This window comes from Pseudoliparis swirei, chromosome 12 (assembly GCF_029220125.1).
Source record: "Pseudoliparis swirei isolate HS2019 ecotype Mariana Trench chromosome 12, NWPU_hadal_v1, whole genome shotgun sequence".
NCBI classification, from domain to species: Eukaryota; Metazoa; Chordata; class Actinopteri; order Perciformes; family Liparidae; genus Pseudoliparis; species Pseudoliparis swirei.
The window spans coordinates 11,531,979-11,548,843 of NC_079399.1; the positions used below are offsets into that span (position 1 = coordinate 11,531,979).

Below are 16,865 nucleotides of genomic sequence, written 5' to 3' on the forward strand. Positions count from 1 at the left end.
CTTTATAGGGTTAATCCTGTCACTGTTTTGATGGGCAAAGAGAACAACCAATCAGAGGTGCTGAAGATGACACGTGACAAATAAAGTTTTGCTTCTGACAGCGAGAGTTACTCTGAAACAAAGTGATGCCCCACGGTCTTTATTCCTCCGTCATTATATTCCCGGTAACACCGGGTATACAGCCGGGATCGCTGTACATCAACACATCTGCTAGCAGACTGTCACGCTCGTAGCTCGTAGCTCGCGCTAGCTACGAGCTAGCTTAAACATGGTTATAATGGCTAATTTATTATTTCTTGGGCTACTTTTATGAATGCAAGACTTGCAATCAACGATACGGTACTAATCTGAGTTAAGGCTGCTCGTCATCATCGGTCTCCACGTGTTCAGGGGGACCGGTGACGACACGGGCTCACGCAGTCACACACGGCGCAGCCTCCGCTCTCAAAGTTTAATGATAGGCTATCGTAACCTGCTGACAGCACGGAGTCACCAGAGAAGTTCACAACAATAGTTTTTTTCAATTTTAATCGGCTCAGGGCACTGGAAAGAAGCACCGAAATGTGCGTTTCGTTTCGGTCCGGGTAATACCGGTTGTATTGGAACCGGTACCATATTGGCACCGGTTTTCGGTACCCAACCCTACTGAATAGCTCTCACTTCGTCATTCGAAGGTGTGTGCCCTGCTCATTCAGTACATGGCCCAGGTACTCTATTCAAGCTTTTCCAAACTCACACTTGGACCGTTTAACTCGTAGTCCATTTACTTGAAGCCGTCCACTAAGGGTTTCTATCAACTCCTCGAAACGTGGCAAGGGGTATAGGTTTCGGTTTCAACTGCCCGATTAGCTGACGCTTTATATCCCACACAGGCGGAGCGACTTGTCTTTTTTCTCCACTGGCACTATGTGTGCTGCCCATTTGCTGTGCTTAACTGGAAATATCATGTTAGTTTCCTCCAGCTTCCATAAGCTCTTCTTGTCTTTTTCTAGCTTAAACTCATCAATTCTCCCAAACAGGGCCATCATACTCACTAGTAGCCTACTGACACAGTGTGTCTCTCCTCCCCTGCGTGAACGTACAGTCATTATCCTCGTCGCCAATTGCTGTGGTGTTTTACGAAGCGGACGCACATGTAGCGTTAGTTGCTTCATCCGGCCATGATATCCTATCATTTGCTAAACTGAACTACATCACCGCTTACATCAATTCAGCCTTGACAAGACAGGTGTCTGAGTCATTGGGTCCAGACTGAAGACAGGTGGGGACGGAATCTCATGCAGACATGGCATGATGTTCAGGAAACTGGAACTAAAGGCACGCGTGGTCATCATTACTGCTTGAAGACTCACAAGTCAATCGGTTGTCCACTATGTGACATGATTCTCTCTCCTGCCAGAAAAAAGACAAAATAGGAAAGATTACCAATAACAATAATATAACTTTAAATAGCACTCACACCGTAACAAAGGGGTTCTAAGAATAAAAAATAATAATTGTACAAAATGTTGAAAAAGAGTAGAATAAAAATGTTAAATACATAATAAAAATAGGCATATGTTGACAAAGTCAAAGTTATGTAACATGCATACACTGTTTGAACTGATTTTAACCTGACATTAGTGATAGAGGTTAACATATTTTCAGGTAGATATTACCAATGCAGGAGACTGTGCCTTCCTCGGAAAGACTCGCATGTCCCAGGAACGGATGGACGAAAAAACAAGTTCATAGCTCCATTATTTCTTTTTAAATCATGTTTTATTAACGATTCCCAAATTATTTCCCAGATTATTTGCCTTTTTAAAGGATACCTGCTTTTTGGTTTTATGAGAATTAAATAATACGCAGGCAACATACAACATAAAAAATAATTAAATAAGATTAGAGTACGATTTTTCCAATTAATAACAGCATTGTAGAAAAGCGAGACAACAAACGGCAAATATACGTTGATTAGAGACATCTCAGAGCAAGTATATTTGCAAGTCTCTGATTAATCAGAACCAAATATATGAAAGCTGCCAAAATATTAAAGCTTTAATGCACCCAATTATTTAAAATGAAAGGGAAAAGGGACATGTATCTGAGGTTAAAGATCTCCAGTATTTACGCGGAAAAGTTAGAGACTTCCTAGGTTTCAATGAAGTAAACCGTGCTGTATCAGTCAAATGGCTTGTGATAAATGGTAATAAATCCATGAATCAAAAGTCCATGATCTTTGCCAAAGTACTGAATTGTAAAATGCCAGAATTTGGACTGGTGAAAAACATATTTCTTGTTGATTCTAGGCTTTATTATTTGGAATATCAACCATTTCAAACTGTATGCTTTAATAGCAACGTCATGGCTTATCGAATTGAGGTGCCACACCGTGCACAGGCCACTTAGTAGATGCTGAAAAGCTGGTTGATCTTTTACCACACAATTAGCAGCAAGAGCCAAGCGTACAAGTAAAATACCATCTTGGGGATGGAATATAATTGCACAACAGTTCAAATGACTAATAGTGTTGTTCCCAGATATGTTTATTATATACAATTGTGTTCTGTATTTTGTCTATGAATAATTGCTGTGCTGTGTTAATATTGACAATACAACAATACATTCCATTGAGTCGTCATCTGTTTTAAATTTGTAAAGAGATGGAAAGGATGGGAAGCTTGAAATAAGAAAGTCTGACTTTGACAAAGCAGTTCTGTACTTGTCAGTGTTGATCAAACAGCCTTATTATTATGGTGATTCTTGTTTCAAGCATTAACTTGCTCAGAACCAGTACAAAATCTCATTAACAAGATTTAATACCATATTAAAATAATTAAGGACTAAAACGCTTGAAACAAGTGCTCCAAATGCTCCAACAAAAAAACTGCCTGGTAAGAATAAATATCTTGTCAGTCAAAAAACAAGCATACATTGCTTTGATTTAAGATATTTAATTTAGATTTAAATTTTTGCAGTGTAGACGGAGGCCGATTTTGCCCTGACCGGTATTCATCTGTTTGGTTTTGTTTTGCCCTTCCCTGTTTGGTTTTAATCGTGTATTTAAGGCCCTGCCCTCTATTGTTCTGTTTTGCCATTTAATTTTTATGAATTGACATTGTTCAACCAACTGTTTTTGTTTTATTTGTCTTGATTATTTTGTGAAATCCCACCATTTTGCCTAAATTATGTTGGATCGGACATTTTAGAATATGATAATATAATGTAGTTTTTGGGTTTATAGCAAGGTCTTTTTTGTGAGTAGTATGTAATACATAATTATTTATGATCCATGATTGGGTCTAGTCATTTTAATTTCCTTTCATCGTTTACCTGCACATATAATTATTTTCTGCTGGGAACCTTCTTGAGTTTTAGACAAGGTATATACTTGTCAGAGCACCGGCTTCAGAAGTGGAGTTGAAGATAAGAGTTTAGAATATATAAAGTATACAGTGGATTAAATAAATGAAGCAGATTACTTGTATTATTAGGAGTTATAACATAGCTATCACTTTATGATCCCCTGCATTTCAGGGATTTGTGTTATTTCACACAAATTAAAAACAGAACTATGTTGTCCCTGGTGTAGCCAGTGCAGATTGCTTTGGTGTTATTCGTCCTGGAGCTGAATGGAATTTTGTTTGTGGAGCGTACAGTACTGAACAAGCATATATTTAAAGGGGCGAGAATCAATATATTAATATTTGTAGTGTATATGGTTTGGCACGGGCATATTTTGAGTTCTGATATTGGGCTGGTTTTAATTGGCCATTGGGCTGGTTTTGTCACACAGACCTGGCAACCCTGCGGCGCTCACGAGCCCCCCCCCCCCCCCTCCTCTCCCTTCCCCCGCCGCGCTCCTCCCTCCTCCTCCTCCTCCACTTCCTCCTCCGCGCAGGTCTCCTCTCGCCACCAAACGGGTGCGCCTCCTTTCCCTCTGACCCGCAGCACCAGACACACAGGTCATGACGGTGTTTGTCCCCTGACGTTGTTTTGTGATAAATCAACTACAACATTAGCGCTGCTGAAAACATGACGTCACAACTGGTCCAACGTTTCCTAAAAAAATTTTTTTTTAAACTGTGATTTGAAAGCCTCATCCAGCTGTTTACTGACGTTAGTTATGTTTAGAGAATAGAGAGAGGGAGAGAGAGAAGAGAGAGAGGAGAGAGAGAGAGAGGGAGAGAGAGAAGAGAGAGAGAGAAAAGAGAAAGAGGGAGAGAGAAGAGAGAGGAGAGGAGAGAGAGAAAAGAGAGAGATAATTCTTATTCCGTTCTATTTAACAGGGGCTAGTCTAGGATTTGCGTGGCCAGACTGAAAAAAAAATCATAAAGCCTCTCTTGTTCAGAGGGCCGGGCCAAATGTGGAGGCGGGCCTATCCGGCCCGCGGGCCTTAGTTTGAGGACCACTGCTCTTGGCTGTTGATGTCTATCAATATCACTCATTTTGAAAATGACGTCAGAGGGCAATACGGATCCGTATCAGACCAGTGAGGAGGGCAATACGTGGTTGGCATGACGCCCATTAGCCAATCAGAACGCTTGTACTGTTGTTGCTATATAATAATTCATCTTTATTCATAAAGAAAATGTAAGCGAGTGGTCTGATGTTGCCCAGAGGAAACGCAGGTCGAGGATGTATTGCATCATCAGTGTATTGCTGCTAATGCTTCAACTCTGTCATAATTTTTTTTTTGCATTGGGTGCCCTTTTTTTTGGTTTGAGCACCTGCCCCCCAAAATGTCTGTGCACGTGCCTATGTGTGGGGGTAGAGAGATAGAGGGAAGTGTGTGTATGTTTGGAGAGAGGGGGGATGATAAACGAGTCTACACCATGCTGTCATTTGTACTTTGGCATCCAGTCCATAGCACAATTTAATGTAAAACATAATATGACAAAGTTTAATGCTGATGTATTAATAAACACAGACTATCCCCAGCTGCTATTGAACAGAGGTAGCTATTCTTCTCAAAGGGCAATTCATCAGTGTTTCAAAACACTCACACGTCACTAGGGTTGGGTACCGGAAACCGGTGCCAATATAGTACCGGTTCCAATACAACCGGTATTACCCGGACCGAAACGCAACGCACATTTCGGTGCTTCTTTCCGGTGCCTGAGCCGATTGAAATTGAAAAAAAATATTGTTGTGAACTTCTCTGGTGACTCCGCCCTGTCAGCAGGTCACGAGCCGCTCATATTTAACGTTGACAGCGGAGGCTGCGCCGTGTGTGACTACGTGAACCCGTGTCGAGCACACCAGCGTCAGGCTGGGCGCGATGGGGAGACCGTCACCGGTCCCCCTGAACACGTGGAGACCGCTGATGACGAGCAGCTTTAACTCAGATTAGTACCGTATCGTTGATTGCAAGTCTTGTATTCATAAAAGTAGCCCAAGAAATAATAAATTAGCCATTATAACCATGTTTGGCTAGTTTCGAGCTTCTGAGCTGACAGTCTGCTTCAGATGTGTTGATGTACAGCGGTCCCGGCTGTATACCCGGTGTTACCGGGAATATAATGACGGAGGAATAAAGACCGTGGGGCATCACTTTATTTCAGTGTAACTCTCGCTGTCAGAAGCAAAACTTTATTTGTCACGTGTCATCTTCAGTCCCTCTGATTGGTTGTTCTCTTTGCCCATCAAAACAGTGACAGGATTAACCCTATAAAGTCTGCACATGACAATACATATCACATCATATAATGGAGAACATGTGTTGTGTATGTTAACAGTCTGATATCCGTTGTTTGTCAGTGCTCCATGATAACGGCTTCTACAGGGAATATGGCCAAAGAGGTTTTTAATGTCCTCATTGTGCGTTAAAAAAAAAAGAAGTATCGTTCAGGCACCGTTTAGGCACCGGTATCGTTTTAAAAGTACCGGTTTAGCACCGGTATCGGAAAAAACCCAAACGATACCCATCCCTGTTTATGATACCCTGCATTTCATGGATTTGTGTTATTTCACACAAATTAAAAACTGAACTATGTTGTCCCTGGTGTAGCCAGTGCAGATTGCTTTGGTGTTATTCGTCCTGGAGCTGAATGGTATTTTGTTTGTGGAGCGTACAGGACTGAACAAGCATATATTTAAAGGGGCGAGAATCAATATATTAATATTTGTAAATAGATCACTAGAGCACATTTTTATGAAAGATGACACTTTAAGGGATACACCTACATCGTTTTGACCCCTGACTCTGCAGTTCCCCAGAGTTCCATCGAACTTTAGGGCAACTTTTGGTGTATAAATTTGGTTAGCAACCTTTCAAAATGATTTTGTTCCAAACGTTTTCTTTTCTTAGCAACAATGCCTCCATTGTTTTATCCATCAACCTTGCTGCTACTAATTTATAGCAAATACATTAATACATGTAATTAAACCTGTAGACTGCCTGCCTTTGGATCATCAGTTCAATCCAACCCCAACATTACTTGTTTTTCTTTTCAATTAAAACATAGTTACTTCAAAACTGCCTGATAATCCTGTTTGAGTGTTGCCTTGACAACTTTTGAATGTGAATAGATAATATCCTGGCACATCCTTTTTTTATTTCAGAGCAAACGCGAGTGTAAAATAACACATTCACCCCAACTATCTCAGATGAAGATATGAATATGTATAACAATGTGTTGACTACAACAGTATACACTCATCCTTCACTTGATCTCCATCAGTTCACTCCAATGCTTTACTGAATACTATTAATTGGTTCCATATGAATGTGGTGGACAGGCCACGTTGACTAAATGAATGCAGTCAATGGGTAAGTGGAAAGCTCTCACAAAGATAGAAGATCAAGAAAGTGTGTAGGTATGTGAAGCCCCTAAAGAATGGTGTTTTCTCAGACCTCCATCTTTATAAACTGATGGTCAACAGAAGGTTTGCAGTCAGCTCTTTCTCCAGAGGAGTATGGAGACACCAATGATTTCCATGGAGATGGGGAGAGAGAGAGACAGAGAGAGACTGAGGGTGTGTGGGGGTAGAGAGATAGAGGGAAGTGTGTGTATGTTTGGAGAGAGGGGGGATGATAAACGAGTCTACACCATGCTGTCATTTGTACTTTGGCATCCAGTCCATAGCACAATTTAATGTAAAACATAATATGACAAAGTTTAATGCTGATGTATTAATAGACACAGACTATCCCCAGCTGCTATTGAACAGAGGTAGCTATTCTTCTCAAAGGGCAATTCATCAGTGTTTCGAAACACTCACACGTCACTAGGGATGGGCATCGAGAACCGGTTCTGTTTTAGAACCGGTTCCCAGTGAACCAATTGTTTGGGATCGTCAGCCACATTCTTTAACGGTTCTGCTAACGGTCCTCTGTGGCGTTGCGCATGCGCAAACTTTTTTAGTTTCTTCTTCAGACTGCAGCAAACATGGCAACTAGGCAGAGGCGTTCTAAAGTTTGGCTCTATTTCACACGACAAAAAGTGCTCGTGTGAGGTGAGAGTGTGCTCACCTGTGTGCGCGCATTACGGCTGAGCGCTGTGAGCGCTGCGCGTGCAGACAGCATTTAACGGAGCGGAGCAGCGTGTGCGCTCTGATCGCTCTTTTAATGAAGTATCGATACTAAAAATATGCTAAATCATATTGTTTTTAACGTACGGATACTTTGTTAGTATCGCTACACCGTGCAGCGTGACAGCAGCAGATGTAGCGGACTAACATTGAAGCTAACCTAACTTCCCAAACGCTGTGGACATCTGAACGCTGATTGGCCGAGACGCGACACGTCCCATCAAAGATGTTTTATTGCGAAGAGCACCACTTCACATTTTCTCCGCGTCTCACTGCAATCTCAACGGCAGCGGGCAGGGTGAAAAAAATAATAAATCGGTACGCGTCTCTGGTATTGTTTAGTGGTCCGGTCCAAATGTGGAGGCGGGCCGTAGTTTGGGGACCACTGGTCCAAGGTAAACTCCTCAAAAGTGATCACAACCACTCACTGTGTGAAGCAATTTGCCTTTATTGTGTGTAGTCAATCAAGTTATCTTCTGTCCCTTCGTTTGAATCATACATTTTAGCTCCGGCATTGGTCTCCCATTATTGATCACTTCACGTTTGGATAGTAATTTATAGGAACATGTTTAAATTAAACAATACATTTTATTTAAGTTATGTAAGTTTTATATTAAGTTCAAGAGGAATATGTATAAATGTTTTTGGTTATTTAAAAAAATGTAAATGTGTATGTATACATACTGTATATGGTGTGTGCAGCATTATAGAAAATTATATAAAAGAAAATTAATGTAAATAAACCCGTTTGTGCTCTTTTTTTCACCCATTGCCCAATAAGAATCGATAAAAGAATCGATAAGGAATCGAATCGATAAGCAGGAATCGATAAATCGATAAGGCATCGGAATCGTTAGAATCTTATCAATTCTCATCCCTACACGTCACATGTTGGATTATCTTTCCAGAAGGACGAAGCGCGAAATTTAAAACAAATAAGAGTATGTTACTATTAAATGCATGTTTGTCTGCAAGAACAGGTTCACTTCATGCCAGTATGGTGGTCGCTTGGCGGGCAAGGACCATAAGGAAGTCTTTCCTGCAACAGCAACCTATGGGTTTTTTCGTCCTTATATGAAAGTGAACCTTTAATATTGCATGATGTATTTGAAATTATCTTGTTAAATTAAAATGTTATGTATTCTTATATAATCAAGCATATATAATTTACATAACCACTCAGTCATGGATTCTGTATAGAGTGTATAACCACTACGTTGTTATCATGCTGTAAGAGATCAATACTTTGGGTTCCATGTCCTATCAGACCAATGTTATATGAAATTAGGATGGGGGTCCAGAGACTCCCAGAGGGGGGACTATGTTGGGGAAATCATATAACCTTGGTTGAACTCCTTAGAGTTAGCCAACATAAATAATTATGTACCTTGCTATGATACTCGGTTATTTAACAGATGTTCTCCTGAATGCGGACTACGATCCCTTGTTATCTAGTGCGGTTGGGTCACTGTCACCTTGATCCAACCGGAGTAAATCATGTGTCCGGCTCTTCAAATAATTGATGTCATTGGTTAAAAGGTCTGATGGGAGGGTTACATTTACACTACAAATATGTGCGAAATATTCTAGAAAGACGGATTTGTTCACTTGTTGGATGTTGCCTTGTGCTCATTAATACAGTCCCGCTGGATTGCTACATCAAATCATTGTCTCTCTACTCTTCATTTTTGCCACAACAATATTCAAAAAGATAGATTTGTTTATCATGTTGAATGTTGCCTTGTGCTCATTTAACACTAAACATAAACATAACTAAAGTTTACTTTCAATAGAAATCCTTTATGACTCATTTGGCTTGATTATGACCCTGAACAGCACAGGCGTCTCATCTCTATTTATCTACATCACCACATGATTTTTTTTTTTACAAAATGCTAATACAATTTCGGAGAAAATACATGTTACGGTATACTAATGCAATTTAGATTTAGATTTTTTCAATGTACCTAAAAAATACTTTGAACATGTATTTTCTCCTGATTGAACTCTGATCTATGAAGGGGTGAATAACTCAATTCCACTAAAAACGGATTGAATTGTTAGTAATGGTGTTGGTGATGAGGTACAAACTATAGTTTTTAGGATTTTTTTGTTTCTGACCACTTTTGGATGATTCAACATTAACCGGGTCAAATTGACCCGGGAGCATCACGGCTGTATGTAAGAAACGAACATAACAGGAGGGTTGCCAAATCAACACCTCTCTGCTCGTCATTTTGGCACAATATTGTGGAAACGTATCTTGCTCAGTCGCATTGTTTCATGATTTCTTTGGGTGTGTTCTGTGTCACACAATTCCAGTCAGCAGGTTTGACAAGTTTCACTATTTAAATAGCCTCCAAACCGATGATAAATTGGAGAAGCTTGATCAGCCCTACTGAGATTGACAAAACCAAACTGTTCATCTTGGACGGAGAAACTTTTGTTTTTGCAGAAAAAGGTAACACAGTGTCTCTTCTGAACTTAAGTTTTAGAATTTCATGTAATTTCATAGATACTCTTATACAGGCACGTGCACAGACATTTTGGGGGGCAGGTGCTCAAACCAAAAAAAGGGGCACCCATCGGCAAAATGATTTTTATATTGATTGCTGTAACTAGAAGTTAGCAAGTAATTGAAACACATTGTGTTGTGAGAAGACATGAGAGCTAAACAAAATGAAATTGTTTTCTATGAACAATTACAATTAGTTTTTATTTACAAAATGATAGGAGCAAAAAATGCCATATAATAAACAACTTACTAACCTCGACCACTCGGTCATGCCGGGAAATACCAAACCTCTGTAAAAGCATTAAAAAGCCTCAGTCTGATATTTCCCGGCATGACCTCACTCTGGGTTAGTAAGTAGTTATTACAAGTGTTGTTTACCTTCGCATTGAAAATGCGGAAGGTTATGTTTTGATCGCTGTGTATTTATTTGTATTTGTGTGTGTGTTTGTGTGTGTGTTTGTGTGTGTCTTTGTGTGTTATTCGCATAACTAAAAAAGTATTAAACCGAATCGCATGAAATTTGGTGGGATGATTGGTTATTATCCGGGGACCATTTGATTAGATTTTGGGATCGATCGGCTTAAAGGTCAAGGTCATGAAAAGGTCAAAATCTTCTTTTTTCCATAGCACGGTCAATTTGTATCCAATTGGCATGCAACTAATGCCAACATGTTCACATGACATCAAGCTCACCACACTCTCATGCCAAGTACCAAAAAAGTGGCTGCGGCGAAGGTATGCGCTCTACCGAGTGCCCGTTCTAGTTTTTCTTGCGTTTACTCTTTTCACCCTCTGCAATGCTCATACAAGATTGATCTTTGTAAAACTGGAACAGACAAAACAAAGAGAAACATACCACATAAAACAATGTGGTACAAGGATAGCAATCATAGTTTAGCTGCAATTTTCTAGCTGTGAATTCTTGTGACATTCATAAAATGAATTAATAAGTTCAACATACTTTCGAAATTGTCTCAATAGCATTTATACAACACAAATAAGATGCCTGCCTGGATATCTCTCCCTCTCTTTGTTCACATGACGTCAGTAAACAGCTGGACAAGGCTGTGAAACCACGGATTTCGTGAGTTTTTTGTTTATTTTCTTCGGACCAGTTGCGACGTCATGTTTTTACCAGCGCTAATGTCGACGTGGTTAATTTATCACCAAACAACGTCAGGGGACAAACACCGTCATGACCTGTGTGTCTGATGCTGCTGGTCAGAGGAGAAGGAGGTGCACCCGGTTAGCGTGGCGTGAGGAGCACTGCGCGAGCACTAAGTGGAGGAGGAGGAGGGAGGCGGGGGCTCGTGAGCGGCGCGGAGCATGTCGGGGTGAAATTCTCACAAGAACTCAAATAAATGCCCTGTCGGATATCAAAACACATTTGGGGGGACTTGATGACAGAGAGTCATTTTTATTCTTAAATACTGATGAATTTTTAAAAAAGGGGCTCCAGCAAAAAGAGCACTTTTCTCATCCAGGGCAAAAGGGCTGGTGCTTGAGCACCACTTGGGGTCTATCTGTGCACGTGCCTACTCTTATAGATCAATGTATGTCTTTATAAATTGTCATTTTTAAAAAAAGAAGAGAATTCATGCACAGTGGTGTAGTGGCTAGCACTGTCACCTTATAGCAATGGGGCCAGGGTTTGATACCTTATCCCGGGTAGATGCTCCTCGTGTTCCAGTGTAGGGTTCTCCGGCTTCCTCCCACAGTCCAAAGACGTGCAGCTCGGGTTAATTGGAGACTCAAAATTACCCGCAGGTGTGGATGTGAGAGTGAATGGTTGTCTATCTCGATATGTGCCCTGCGATAAACTGTCGACCTGTGAGGGTGAATGTCAGCTCCTATATGCTGAATAGGATAAGCGGTTTGAATAATGTGATGTCATGTTAATTAAAGAGAGACAGTAAAAATGTGAAATGTTATTTTGAAAATGCACAATTTTATTTATATTACTAAATGCAAACAACTTTCCTTACAATTTTAACAGTGCAGTATCTACAATCAAGATAAACATGGTAACGTATTACATTTTATCTTGTGTCGATGCAGATAATTTACACATGCTGTATGCAGTATGCCATATTCAATGATCGTAACCCTTTTAATTTCTTTAATAGTTAGGTGTTGTCATTTTTTGCGGATTATTCTTTGGTAAGTTCCTGTCAATAACTGCAATGGTCAAGGTCAAATGTACAAATATTGACAATCACATTAAACTAAATTTCCCCCTAAATTACCAGCAAGCCAGCAGCAAGATGGTGTCGCCTTCAAAAGTAAGTAGACCAAAGTAAGATATTCTTTTTAAAAGACAATATTTTAAGCAGCGATAGAACCATTGATTGTTGTTTTTGGCCTTGCTACTATCCCACCTATATTCATAAGAAGATTCCACCTCTTTGTTTTTACTATTATTTAATCTTCTCGCTATATTTTGATAACATTTGACCAACCAACATGTGTAATGACTGAAAAATGTCAAATGTCTTATTGGTAAATGGTCTAAACTTGAAAACCTTAATGCAGATTGCTGGACCAAGTGGTTTGACCGAGACAATCCCAGTGGAAATGGAGACTGGGAAACCCTTGTCCATCTTCACAAAGAGAACCCAGGACAGATCTGCCCAAAACCAGCAGCTATTGAGGCCCAAACTCTAACTGGGCTCAGTGTGGCTGCAGCCGGGGAGGTGATTCAAATGTAAGTTCTGACCGAGTATGAATAATTTCAATAAGTCTTATTGTATTCTACTGAATGTGATGCATTAATGTTGGTACTCGATGTGTTTGTGAGACTAAATATATTTCGACATTTTATTCTGTTATATTGATCATATCTGTACTTGCTAATCACTGAGCATCAGGAAACAGCAGCATATACGTAGAAAAACTATTGAACTATTTGTGTGGTAGTACAATGTAAATATTACTTCTATTAAAAATGTCATTGAGCAGCCACAAACAAATAGTATGTTTAATATTGAATTTTTTTAAATAATTGAAATTTAAAAAGATAGATTCATCATAAGTTATAACACACACTAATTTAGTACAACAAATAATCTGTGTGAGGTTGTAGGACCAGTGATGGTTTGAGCTGAATTCTAACACAATGAAAAAGGGACATGCTGATATTAAGCAGGTATAATGTTTACAATGTGCATCATCTTCGTTTAGCATGTTTGTTTGCATTCTAAGATTGGATAATTATCAATGAACATGAGGTTCAGCTGAGGCTGATAGGAAAGTCTTTCGTTTTGGTGTTTAAAAAAGCAAGTTTGACTTGACTATATTTGAGATGTGCATCACAGAGGCATTATAATCGTAGCATAAATGTATTCACAACATCTAGATGTACTGTGTTAAGTGTTTGTAAGGAAACACTAATTTGCAACCCTTGTCCACAAGAGGCTTTTTTCTTCTTCTTTTTTTCCTTGAGAAAAATAAGAAAATACATCCATAAATACATACACAGATACATAGACACATTACAAGTGTGTTTACATGGGTGTTAAGTGTGAGAACAATGTTGTTATTCTTTTATCCATGATGTATTAGCTCTATTAGAAACATTGAAATCGTGTTGCATTTTAAATTCAGTTGGTAGACTGTTCTATAGTTTCGCTCCTTGAACAGAGAAGACTGATTGTCCAAATAAGATCTTGCGCATAGAAATATGACAGTTCCCGTTTACTGAGGCCTGTGTGTTCAGTCTACTGGTCGGCTGGTGTCTTGTTTCAAATTCATTAAGCAGGGAAGGAGCATGACCATGTTGGCATTTAGAAAAAGCTTTAAGTTGGAATAGCTCATACAGCATTCAAAGCAGAACATGTTATGTTTTTGCAAGATCTGACAATGGTGCCACATCATTGATTGTTTTGTCCATGATTTCATATGTCTGGTTATACATATATGATGTGTTGTATAGTTGTTTGGGATGCTTGTGACCAGTAAGTAATGCAGTTTGACCAGATGATGGATGAAAAGTCCAGTGATCACAAAAGTGATTTTAATTAATAATTAATGTGTTTCAGAACTATAATCGTTATCCACTCAATAGAAATATAAACAGTACACTCAAAAGCAGGAATGTCAACTTGCTGGTTGCACTGGTGGAAGGTGGTGAGGGGATCACCAAAGTCAGGAGGATTCATCCTCTGGGGAACAAGAATGTTTTATTTACATATCACACTGTGTTTCTTTTTTTCAGAAGTGACACAACTTCAGGGTTCGTCTGCAGAAACAAAGACCAACCCGACAAGAAGTGTTATGATTATCGCGTTCGTTTCAGCTGCCCTCCCTCTTACTGTGATACAGATGGTAATATATGAGCACATTCATGTTCATTGGAAAGATACTAATGCAAAGATGATATAACCGTCTCTTCATTTTTTGTGTGTATCAGCGTTCATTTAGAATGTTGCTTTTGATCTGCAGTTTACCACCAGTCATCCTCTGTCTCTTATTGCTTCTTGCAGTGTGCTGGACCGAGTTTTATGACCGAGACAATCCCAGTGGAACTGGAGACTGGGAAACCCTTGTCGATCTTCACAAAGAGAACCCAGGAAAGATCTGTGAACATCCTCTGTACATTGAGGCTGTTACTACTGACACAAATACCCCATCCACCTCCACAGGGGACATAATCTTTCTGTAAGTTGTAATTTATATACTTTCAAATGTTGCTACCAACGACCAAATATAAAAATTAGGGCTGTCAATCGGTTACTTTTTTTTCTTCTAATTAATCGCACATTTTGAAATTCATTAATCGCGATTAAAAGTTTTTTTTCTTCAAAAGACTAAATCTTCTAAATGAACGAGTAATCCCTTCAGACAGCGTGTATTTTAGACACTTGTTTAATTGTATTCTTTTTTAAAGACAAAACTTCACACAGAGCTGTGTTTTCAAAGAGGCTTCTACCTATAAAGTGCCAGCGAGGTATTTAATATCGTAGATGATAAATTGTTTCTTCAGTGAAACATCCAGATTAGTAAGAAAAGGTGTATTAGAGACCCCATTGGTCCTGTCATCTTTAACATTGAACAGCAGCAGAACCAGTGGCCTTGGTAAACTGACAAATATGTAATGTTAACCCTCTGGAGTCTGGGCTCATTTTCTCGATTTTACAAAAAAAATTAAATTCACCTTTTAAAGGCTTTTGCATGTGACACATCCCAGTGTTTCCCCCACCATTCTATCAGCATATATTCAGCATGTCATTCTGTCTCGACGTGTCGCATTAACATTTCTCGGCTCGCCGTCTCGCGTGCGGCAGAGCTCCATGCCGGCGTGTCTACGCGCGCATCGGGCGGAGAAAGAAAAAAAATGTCACCTGCACCTTCCGCCCCGCGTCACCGACACGTCGCCCTCTGTTTCTCTGTGAATATCGAGGAGCAGACGGGAGGAAGGAGGCGGACTGCCGCGGCTTGACACTCACAGGAGTGCAACAACTTCAATGCACAAGGAAGTAAACAAAGTTGCGTTAATTGCGTTAAAATATTTTAGTGCGTTAATCGCGGCCAAATTAATCGCATAGATTAACGTGTTAACGCTGACAGCCCTAATAAAAATCAATACCTCTTAATAAAACCTCTTTCAAGATGTAATGCCTTGAGCGACTGCTTAAACCGTGAATATAAACTTGTGTAGATGTGGATTCACATTAGTTATATGCTATTCTAATGAGCCCCACGAGGAAACTGGCTTATAGGCACATAATGTCCACTGGTTTCTGCTGAGTCATATTTTATTCTTGTGCTAACTGCTTTGTTTGAGATAACAGCATCTTTGGGGTTTGGAGAGTAAGAAATAACCCAATTTATTGGTATTCCTTATTCATGGTTACTTTCTTTTAATTGTTGTTTGCTATCTGAGATATTTTGAATTTAAAAAATATTCTACACCCGGCATCAAGAACAAAATTTCTAAATATGATAATGAAATTTAATTTATATTTGAGCAAAAATACTAAATAAATAAATAATAATTCCTGTTTTCAACATTTTTCACCCTTAGCAATAAATTGTACTTACTTTAAATGATACTGATTATCTTACTGCTTGGAATTCTCTTTTTCAGCTCCTGTCCAATCAAGGGATTCATTTGCCGCAACGAGGACCAGGAATGTGGTAAATGCCTCAACTACAAAGTCCGGTTTGGGTGCTCGTGCTAGAAAAAAGCCCAGACTCTACCACAATCACTGGGGAGAAGAGTCATTATTTCAATTTTGATCACTTGAAATTTTGTCTGATTTTTCTTTCATGTTAAATTTACTTTCATAATGTGCCAGGTGGAGGAAGTACAATAGACCTTTTTCGATCTTAAAAGAATTTATTCGGAAGTGTGGTGTGTTTACGACAGATGGTCTGAGCAGTATCTACGTAGTCAGTAGGAGGTACTGGAAAGCAGTTCAATGGTAATTTTATAATTTAAAATACAGATTTAGTTTGCAGTAAAGTAAATGTATACACTCAATCTTATAAAATGCGTGTTTATGTGGGATTAGGGATTGTTAGACTCAGAATAATATGAATATAATGATGATTTATTAAAAGCAATCATGCAATGTTTTTGTCCATTTATTTTTTACTCTTTTAGGTTAAGGCTGAGAATACATTCAACCGGTACTACTTATTTTCTCCTATTGTAAAAGAAAATAGAAACTCACAATAGTCGCATGAAGGTTAGCGATATGTTCTATATGGGTGTATGCTAGAGTGAGAGGTTTGACGGTTGATCCCCAGATCATTTTACAGGTGCTTTCATGCATCAATTTACATTGACCTCGGATTGGCACTAGACTATCTCGAGGGTCGCTGCATTATAATA

General features: G+C 39.3%; 1 protein-coding gene across 5 annotated transcripts in view; it reads left to right on the forward strand.

Moving 5' to 3' along the window:
• LOC130202868 (mucin-5AC-like) overlaps window positions 1–16,602 on the forward strand; it is a 35,859-nt gene extending 19,257 nt beyond the window's left edge. The window contains exons 1-8 of one of the 5 annotated variants that reach the window (XM_056428678.1): window positions 9,100–9,976; window positions 12,032–12,054; window positions 12,157–12,190; window positions 12,280–12,312; window positions 12,563–12,734; window positions 14,244–14,353; window positions 14,512–14,686; window positions 16,116–16,602. In XM_056428678.1, coding sequence (XP_056284653.1) covers window positions 9,883–9,976; window positions 12,032–12,054; window positions 12,157–12,190; window positions 12,280–12,312; window positions 12,563–12,734; window positions 14,244–14,353; window positions 14,512–14,686; window positions 16,116–16,209 — 735 coding nt within the window. In that variant the 5' untranslated portion in view covers window positions 9,100–9,882 and the 3' untranslated portion in view covers window positions 16,210–16,602. Of the gene's footprint in view, window positions 1–9,099; window positions 9,977–12,026; window positions 12,055–12,156; window positions 12,191–12,279; window positions 12,313–12,562; window positions 12,735–14,243; window positions 14,354–14,511; window positions 14,687–16,115 lie in introns of those variants that run through there. The other 4 variants (XM_056428681.1, XM_056428677.1, XM_056428679.1 and 1 more) reach the window with 4 other exon arrangements.
• Window positions 16,603–16,865: the final 263 nt, after the last annotated feature.